The following is a 10,294-nucleotide window of genomic DNA, read 5'->3' as shown; positions in this document are numbered from 1 at the left end:
GTTGTCTCTCCGCGTTCGTCACTAATCACGCAACGCCGACGTACTACGTCATCCGCCGGCATGTCTTCCGCTTATGACAGTTGGCGGAAGTGATATAAAAGTGTTTATTACGTTTGAAATATGGATATTTTTCTTACAAAAACGCATGGATTCACTACAGAAGAACTTTATTCACCCCCCCGGAGCCGTATGAAGCACGTTTTATTATGAATGCACGCGCTTTATTTGACGACTTGTGGACTGTTCAACTGCAACACCTGCTGACAGCAATGATAGACCTTGGAATAGCCAGGACAATTTTTAATATAACTCCGACTGGATTCGTCTGAAAGAAGAAAGTCATAAACACCTAGGATGCTTCAAGGGTGAGTAAAACACAAGCCAATTTTCATTTTTGGGTGAACTAACCCTTTAAGGCTTAAAGGTTGATGCATAATGAATCATTCACAAAGCATGCTGTTACACATGGAAGCTAGTGTAAATGTATGTCAATTCATATTTACAACTGGGAAACATTTTGATACCCAAGTTTGCAAGTTGGGGGGCCGTAAGCTTGAAACATTGCTGAGGAGAAAAACATAGTTGTAATATAATTTTTTTTTCATAGTTGTTATTTTTCCCACAACATCTACATTTTTTTTCTCTTGCCGTTACAGTCATGTAAACTTATGTATATAAATAGCCATTTGATGCTTATTGTATGTATTATACACAGCCTAAACGGCATTTATTTGACCAAAATTTCAGAATTGTCAGCAAGCTGAATTTCTAGTGCGGCGAATGTTTAAATGGTTATTAATGGATGGGATGCTACATTCTTATTCAAAACCTTTTGAATGTTGACTAAATATTTTCAGTACATTTTCACTTTAATAAGATTTCTCCACGAAATAGGCAAGAATAAAATCATGAATGGGCCATTCTCCATGATTCAATAACAACAAAGCGCTTGAACGCAGCAAACTCATAATTACAACTTCAGAAGTGGTAAGTAGGACATTTCCGATAGTGCATGAAAGCAGCATAAACAACAGAAAGAACTGAACACAAAACACAGATAACCTGTGACAGTAAGATTCCACCACTGAAGAAACTTTCTAGACTTTCAGATCACAAATGCGAAGATATTTAACATTTCTAACAGTTCTAACAATTGCAATCTCACTATGGTTTTCATATCTCACAACTGCAACTTTTTTCCTCATAACTGACTTTATTTTAATCCTTATCTCACAATTACCCATTTTATTTTTCACTCTGAGGCTTAACGCTTCCATATAGGCCCATTCACACTAAGATAACAAAAACTATACTGGCATACACACCAACAGACCATATCTTTTTGTTTATTCTAAGCGAGTGCTGCAGTTATGTCATCTATCACTTTAAATTCTCTTTAAACTTGAGGGTGAGTAAATGATGACAATTTTCATTTTTGGGTGAACTATCCCTTTAAAAGCTAGGTGGAATCTGATTGGCTGTCAGTGTTTTTATCGTTCATCTGCTGGAAAAAAAAATTCTGAAAATGATTCCAACCAAACGTTGTTATCATTATAGTTGTGGTATGGATTTCAGTATTCTACTAGAATTAGAACAATTATTAAAACTTCTATAGTTATAATTATCGTCTTTGGTATGAATGACTCTTTATTCCTTAACCAATAAATATTCAGTACCGATCTCTAATGAAATTAAACATGAAACTGATCCTCAGATTAGTTTCTAAATGTATTATCTTGAGAAAACCAAGAGAAAAGGTCAAACAAACTCCATTTATTCTGGTCCAGTGTTCATTTATTCAACTGTGACACCATAAACGCTCATGACATGAGATGATTGTCTCTTCAAATGGGCCTGATTGATGAAAATTACATTTGCTTGACAGCTAATTAGCAACTTATGGATGTCTCATCACTGGCCAAGCTTGCAGTATTTGTAAATATGACATTTGCTGTCAGATCTTGGATGGACAATGACATGATAGTTTGATGAAGAGATGATCTTTACCTTCATCTCGAATCACTGTTGGTTCAATATGAAAGCTTATGGACAGATGACCTCAGCCAGACCACATCTTGTATTTTCTGGTTTCTGTAACGAGTTTACACCGGGAAAAAATTAGGTAATTTTTTAACTAGGTCATAGACGGTGGGTCAGATACCTAGTTTACTCTCTAACTTTCTCTGTTTCTCCCTCTGCACTCCATCTGTTTGGCTCCCTTGCTCTTTCTCTCTCTGGTCTGGAGCCTTTCATTAGCCTTTTTCCGTCGTCTCTCTGTCCACCCACTTAACTCTGGATAACCCCCTCCTCATTCTTCTGCCCGTCTGCGCTCCCTTCCTCCCTTCTTTCCTTCTCAGACTTCCTCTGCCTCCTTCGCTCTGCCACTTCTTCACAAAAGACTCCCAGTGACAGACCTGGACCGGCCACCTCGCTCTCACATCCTGTCTTTTCTTCTTCTCCTCCGTGGCCTCCTCTCATCCCTCGCTCGCGAAACTTCTCTGGCACACGTGCACGTTCGCAGTCAAGAAAGACCAATTAAAATCCATCTTGTCGTCTTGCTGTCTCCCACCAAACTCTCTCTAGGGCCACTAATTAAAACAGAACCCTTTCTTTACCTCCCTCCATGTGTCTGTCTCTCCGCTCTCTAACCCTTCTCTCTCTCAGTCCTCACCTCTCTTCCTGTCTCGCTTCATCTCCGCTGCTTCTTTGCTCTGCTTCTCACCTGTTTTTCCATAGTCTGTAGTTGATCTGCACTTCTTAAGTACCTGTGAACTTGGCTGCAAACTTTCTTTTTCTTCCTTGTCGTCTTGCTGTCTCCCACCAAACTCTCTCTAGGGCCACTAATTAAAACAGAACCCTTTCTTTACCTCCCTCCATGTGTCTGTCTCTCCGCTCTCTAACCCTTCTCTCTCTCAGTCCTCACCTCTCTTCCTGTCTCGCTTCATCTCCGCTGCTTCTTTGCTCTGCTTCTCACCTGTTTTTCCACAGTCTGTAGTTGATCTGCACTTCTTAAGTACCTGTGAACTTGGCTGCAAACTTTCTTTTTCTTTCCGTCTGTCTTTCTGTCTGTTTGGCTGTCTTCTTTCTTTCTTTCTTTCTTTCTTTCTTTCTTTTTCTTTCTTTCTTTCTTTCTTCCTCTTCTTTCTTTCTTCCTCTTTTCTTTATCTGTCATTATTTTCTTCTGTCATTCGTACTTTCTTTCCTTTTCTGTCTTTCTGTCCATCTTTTTTGTTCCTACTTTTGTCGTTGTTTTTCTTTTTTTATATCTTTCTTTATATTTTTCTCTCGCTCCCTATTTTCCTTTCATTCTTTTCTTGTCATTATTTCTAGCTGTCTTTTTTCCATATTTCTCTCTCATTATTTTTGTTCATCCTTTCATATTTTCTTTTGTTTATTCATTCTTTTGTTCATTGTCATTCTTTGTTTTTCTTGTTTTATCTTTCTTTTTTGTTCCTCCTTTCTTAATTTCTGTCATTTTCTTCTGTCATTTGTACCTTCTTTCCATCTGTCATCTTGCTCTTTCTCACTTTCTTTCCTTTTCTTTCTTTTTCTGTCTTTCTGTCCATCTTTTTTGTTCCTACTTTTTTCTGTCTTTCTTTTTCTTTTTTCTTTTTCTTGATATTTTTCTCTCTCTCCCTATTTTTCTTTCATTCTTTTCTTGTCATTATTTCTACCTGTCTTTTTTCCATATTTCTCTCACATTATTTTTGTTCATCCTTTCATATTTTATTTTGTTTATTCATTCTTTATTGTTCATCGTCATTCTTTCTGTCTGTTATTTTTTTGTTGTTCTTTCTGATCACTTTCTTTCTTTCTTTCTTTCTTTCTTTCTTTCTGTCTACTTTCCTTTTCTCTCTCTCTCTCCATCTTTCATTCTTTTTTAAACTTTTTAAGTTTTCTTTTATTCATTTGTATTATTTTGTTCTTTCTTCTTTCTTTGTCTCTGTCTTTCTCGCTCTTCTCGCTTTCATTTCATTGATGGTGTCTTGTACACACTTCCTTTTAAAGTCAACAGTGTGTAAACAAATGGGAGCGTGAATTTATTTACCAAGCCACTAAGGGCCATTCTATGCTAATTCTTCCCCTATTAGTGCAACTTGACTTTTGACTTTGTGTGTGTGGCAAGCAAAGAATGAAACTCTCACTAATTAGCATGAAGCTGTTATTGAAACCATGGTCCGTATCTGCTGCTGTGTGAATCTTTTGACCTTACTGAAATCCTCAGGGTTTCTCTTTCCTTTCAGCGTTATTGTGCACTATCACTCCAGTAACATGAAAACTTGCTTAATTTAGCTTGCCCATCTTTACAATTACAAGATTTCGCTGCATCCCTCTATCTGTATCATCTGGTACTAACTAATTTTCTGACGCGTTAAAGCATTTGTTTCCCAGCAGTGACTGATCACTAAATAGTCCACGGAGCGGCCAAGCGAGTGTCGATGTGAGTGTGATTCAGTGCAGATCATGCTGACGCATCTGTTCTGTGGACTTGGAAAAATGCCATTTTTAATGATTGTGGCCATGAATTTCTCTCATGATAGAAATACACCCTCTAATATACCGCTCTTTCTCTCTCTCTCTCTCTCTCTCTCTCTCTCTCTATACCTCTCTTGCTCTCAGGTTAACAGGAGATGATTACTCTGTCCAGGTCAACCTGAGTGATTATCTGGATATACTGTGTCCACACTATCCTGCCGACCACCCGTCGAGCGGTCCTGTGGAGACTCTGGCTCTCTACCTGGTGGCTGAGGGCCAGTTCAGGGGCTGCGTGGAGACTAAAGAGGCCATTAAGAGATGGGAGTGTAACCAGCCGTACGCTCCCTACGGCCCTGTCAGATTCTCTGAAAAGATCCAGCGCTTCACACCCTTCTCCCTGGGCTTTGAATTCCTGCCCGGACACCATTACTACTATAGCTGTAAGTGAGCTACAGTGTTGGAGAACATACACAAAAACGTCAATCAGGGTGACAGCTTAACCTTGAACAGATGCATTTGTACTAAATACAACTTGAATTATGATACAGCCTAAAGGCCAATTCACACCGCACCGACAAACGCCAACAGACACGTTGACCGCTGGATTTAGAATTTTATGAAAAATAACTGTCATGTTCACACTGCCCCAACAGACACCAACAGACTTCAAGTCAGGGAGAGTCGTTTGTTGGAAAATCATATCACACTGCTCAGACATTCCACGACCCAACAAACGCCGATTAAACATGTTCAGTCGGGTTAAAGCCAACTCCGACCAACGCCAACAAACGCCGACAGGGGTAACACACTGATCCAACAAACTCCGACAGACTAGTCTGTTGGCGTTTGTCGGCGCGGTGTGAATTGGCCTTAATTCGTGTAGTGTATGTAATGTTATTAAAACATATTCAGGTACAGCAACTTTGATTTTTACTACCCTGGTGAGCAGGAGCCAGTCTCTGCTTTTGTGTTTATCTGCATGTGTATCTTATAAGTTTTTTAGGATTTATATGAATATTCATGAGAGTATAAGTGAAAATGCTCCTTTTTTTGCTTTTGGCTCCGCCCTTGTCCTCTCAGCTCTAAAAAGGAAGGAAAGATGGTCTGTGGCCATAAAATTACATGACCGTTTTCCTGTTTTTACAGCTTTGGTTTCAGGCCAAAGCTTTTCAATTCCCTTCTCTTGTTTCTTCTCCCTTTCTGGGTTAGAAAAGCACACACAGTTTTTCTTATTACTATTTATTTTGAAAAAAAAAAAAAAAAAAGCCTGAAGCTATAATATATGTATATATTTGTGTTTTTTTTTTTTACTAAATTTATGGGCTGTTGAGATGAGATTCGCAAGTGCTGCTACACTGTTGTAATACAGAATCAAAACACATACTTTAATTGCACAATGGGAGAACATTAACTGTTCATGAGGTAGATTGCCTGGGGACAGTTTGCAGTTAATTAAAAAAAATAGCAAGTAGTAGTAAAAATAGTTCTTATGACAGTTAATTGAATATAAATTAAACATATTGGGTCAGAATTATGATGTTGTATGGTTTTAAGTTTTAAATACAGTTGACAAGGTCAAAATCACTCTGTAGGGATACAGACATTCAGTTTGTTAAAACCTTGCTGCTTTAAATTCTAGATCAATTATTTATTGTTATTTATCCATTTTTATTCTTGCTTTTTAAAACTTTGGATGTTTACCATATTCAATGTGTCAATGTGCCCGATCTGAAAGAGTGGAATAGCATGATGAAGCCAGGAAATAGAAAGAGAATCAATATACTGTAAAACCAAAGCGTGGAGTGGCTGACGGAGGGTCTGCAGACACAGGGGTCTTATAGGATGAAGGATGGCGGTCGAAAGGGAGAGGGTAGAAAAAGAGGAAAGATCCTCCTTGAAAGAAAGAGTGGGACAACAAAGGCCAGAAAGAGGGTGGGAAAAAGAGGAAGAGACAGAAAGGGGGGAAAGTATCTTTACATAAATTACAGCAGTGCTGACCAGGACAATAGAGCATTGTTCAAGCATGAGAGTGTATACACAGCACAGAGCCATTGTGTCAAACTTCACGAACCCTACCCTACCCTGCTTGTGTGTGTGTCTATTGTTCACTTCAAAGAAAGCGTAACAATGTGTCTGTCTTTTTAATTGTTTAAGCTCAATCCTGTAGCTGAAAACAAGGGATCAGTGTGTCCGATCTAAATTCAAGTAGTAGTTTGTCTGTGTGTGTTAGTACGAGTTAGAGCATTCAAGGATGAAATGGAAGAGATAACTACTAAAGAGTTCAAGACAAACTGGACTTTAATACAAGAAGTGCCTGTAAGTGACTCTCCCATTGGATTGTTTCCTTTTAGATTGACAACATGGATCAAGTTTTCAGCTTCAGTGTAACTGTAATGAAATCAACAGAGAGACATTGGTCAATAACATGATGCCATTTTTTATGATTAAAATATACACTAAAAATGTACATAAGATTCATTCATTGACTGAATACACTCCTATAATGAGCATGTTTGTTTCTTTGTCTTAATCTTTGTATTCAGATTAATGTCATTTTTTAAAATAAAAAATGTATTTCTTAATAATTTTTCTTATAAATAATAATAATAATAATAATAATTTTTTATATGAAAATTATTACTAATAAATATTGAACCGCAAAACTGCTTATTAATATTTTACAAACATTGCCTGCCAGATTAAAGTCATGGTGCAACCAACGTGCTGAAAAAATAAAAAATAAAAATGTACATAAAATGTATACATTGACTGAATACATTTCTATAATGAGTGTTTTACTTAGTTTTTTTTTGTTTGTTTTTAATTTATTATAAAGACTAATAATAATAATTATTATTATTACTATTATTAAAAATATTAAATTATTAAAATTAATACAAATAAATGTTAAACTGCAAAACTGCTTATTAATATTTTAAAAACTTTGCCTGCCAAATTAAAGGCATGGTGCAACAGGAAAGCTTATGACTTTATGTTGGTTTAATACCAAGTAATTCAAGTTGTGAGATGTCATGTGGTGCATCCCCAGAAATTTAATATTTATGAATTTTTAATTCATGATACTACTTTTAAAAATATTTAGAAATAATACTGTGCAAGGAAAATATATATTTGACTTTTTCCTTGATTAAACCACATGGTACGTTTGAGAACAATTAAATTTTAAGTTTTCTTGAAAAGGGTATTTAAAAGAATTTCACACCATATGAAACAAACATGAACACAAAAAGTGCACTGTCTAAAAACATGGCACGTGTGTTTTAAACTAGATTTCTAAAAGATGTTTTTTCTTGTGTTTATCATGGGCACTGTATGTCGTTGACCCCCATACCAAATACAAAGACAAAGTTATGTCTGTTTTTCCACTTAAAATTTCTATGCTACTAATATAATTTTTGAAGAAAAAAATGAATTCAATAAAAAAAATCGAGGCAGTTTTACTAGTGGTCTCAGACTTTTGCTTTGAAATCCAGAGTCACTCAAATGCCTTGAACACAAACCCAAAAGTTATGGCCGAATGCATATGGGGTTCAGAAAACCAAAACACACATAACGACACACACAGACCCCCGCTGGAGTCAGCCGTTCTCATTATCGTCAATGTGGAATTACTGTGCATACTAAGTGGATGTATCTGCGGTTGTTAGACGTTCGGTTAAAAGCCTCTCTACTAGATGAAAATGGCCGCTGCTGTGGTATGTGTTACTGAAATGGCTGTTATAGATTTATGGTTATGATTAAACATGGAGCCAGAGACCCTCTTTAAAACGGCAGACCCACTCAATCCTACATTTAAGCGTGTCTACCTCCAGACCTGCTGCTTAGATTCTGGGAAGAGATTCATTATAGTTTTACAGCATTCATAACATGGCCTGATGCTAATGAGGTATGCATATGCGTAAACACACGGCATTTTAGGGCACATGCTTTGTTGCAGGGTGTTTGTGTGTGTGTGTATACATGTTCATATACATGAATTCTATCTATATCTACAACTGTAACGTCAGACTTACCCTTGATGTTAATGTAGCATGCTTAAAAAACCAGCAGCAGGCTCTAGCAGAACGAGTCCTCATTTTAAAGGTGCAGTGAGGATATTTTTTCTTCTTTTAATTTAGAAATTAATGAATTTGTATTTTGCAAAATACATTAAAATGGTGTGCACTCATTAAATAAAAACTAATCAGTAGCCTATTAAAAGCTGTTTTATTTGACATGGAGATGGTTGTCTTATGGGGTCTTACATGTTGAATAATAATAATAATAATAATTACTAAAACTGTTTTAGAAAAAAAAATGTTACTTGAAATGAAATAAATGATGATTGACATATAATTGAAATATATATATATATTTATTTATTTATTTCATGCATTCATGCATCATTTCCATATGACATTTCTGCTGTTTTCTTTTTTTTTTACCAGTGGGAAGACGTTTTATTTTTATTTTGTAATATATTATACAATACATATTGTTATTATGTTATGAATTTTAATATAGTATTTAGTTAAATAGGGCTGTTCATTATTATGTTTTGGAGTTCTACAAATTATGGTGACTGAATTATTAGTTTTTTGTTGAGTTATTGGTGATATTTAGTGTAAAATGATCTGTTCAAATGCGGTATAATGCTGTCACCCTAATTGGGTTCCTGAATATTAGTGTCAGATAAATACTGCTGTTTGAAAAAAATAAATGAAATAAGCAAAACTATCTTGAATATAGTTAGATACGACAAAATGCAGTAACTACACATTTTGTCAAAATTGTGTTATGACTAAAATTGGGTCATTTATAATCTGTCAGACAGGTTCAGCTCAACTTTCGATGAAAACGTAGTGTGAAAATTGACATCAAATGACTCCAAATTTAATCATAAAACTTTGAGGCCTTCACAGTTCCAGTGTTGGTGTGCTTGCTGCATTTTGAACTACTTTCTCAAAAAGCTTCTTTTGACTGCAGCTGAACAACTTTGAATGAGCAGCTTGACAAGCTGCAGTTTCAGTATAGCTGTAAAAGAAGATCATTATATGTTATCAACTGACTTCCTAAAGGGCTTAAACACTCAGAGAACCTTTAATTTGCAGTAAAGAACAAAGCAGAAATGTAGTGTAATGTAAAATATACACACATTATCATCAACATCCGCAATGTTTCATAGTCCGAGCATGTTTCATTCTTTTTTTTTTTCCCACTGAGGAAATGTTAGATTGTGTTTGAGCATTCTGATGCCACTGTGTTGTGGAATTTTCTTCAAATCGAATACATGCAGTCACGCTTGGATCACACTTAGAGATGAGCTGAAAGTAAATGACCTCCAGGTGTGTAAATAATGTTGTAATGGTGTAATCATGTACGTTTATGAAGTGTGAATGTCTGCGCAGAGCCCATCTGACTGCATCAGAGTGTCCATCATTTGTGGAACGGCTCACAGTCGGTCCTGCCGAGCTCAGCATTAACAAGCCCGTTACAGCTCCTGCTTGTGCTAATGGATTAGCCATTCCATCGGAGTCAAGCAGTCTTTTTATGGCCCTGGATTATGTGTGTATTTGTGTTTTGTGCTAGCAATCTACAGCATCGATTTGGTGGCAACAAATTTAGATTCCTCTTTCCCAGTGTCAAAGACATCAGTCTGCTATGTTACTCTCTCTCTGTTTTTCTTTCCTTCCAGCACTGTCCACAGACGACGGACCCCCCCTCCCATGTATGAAGCTACGAGTCACTGTGTGTTGTCCACCAAGTAAGTACAGTCCTCTCTTCATTCTCTAGGTTTTTTTTTGTTCACACTTTTTTT

The 10,294-nt window shown here is 36.5% G+C and overlaps 1 protein-coding gene across 1 annotated transcript in view; it reads left to right on the top strand.

The window, feature by feature from the left end:
• The window catches only part of LOC107723547 (ephrin-A4-like), a 64,203-nt gene that overhangs the window by 45,024 nt on the left and 8,885 nt on the right, over positions 1 to 10,294 (top strand). Inside the window, exons 2-3 of the mRNA XM_016532232.1 lie at positions 4,621 to 4,916; positions 10,172 to 10,240. Of these exons, the coding sequence (XP_016387718.1) occupies positions 4,621 to 4,916; positions 10,172 to 10,240 (365 nt within the window). The remainder of the gene's footprint in view (positions 1 to 4,620; positions 4,917 to 10,171; positions 10,241 to 10,294) is intronic.

Source organism: Sinocyclocheilus rhinocerous, unplaced genomic scaffold, assembly GCF_001515625.1.
Source record: "Sinocyclocheilus rhinocerous isolate Xijiao unplaced genomic scaffold, SAMN03320098_v1.1 scaffold241, whole genome shotgun sequence".
Lineage (NCBI taxonomy): Eukaryota > Metazoa > Chordata > Actinopteri > Cypriniformes > Cyprinidae > Sinocyclocheilus > Sinocyclocheilus rhinocerous.
Note: the sequence above shows the minus strand (reverse complement) of the source record. Positions and strands in the feature narration are given on the sequence as shown.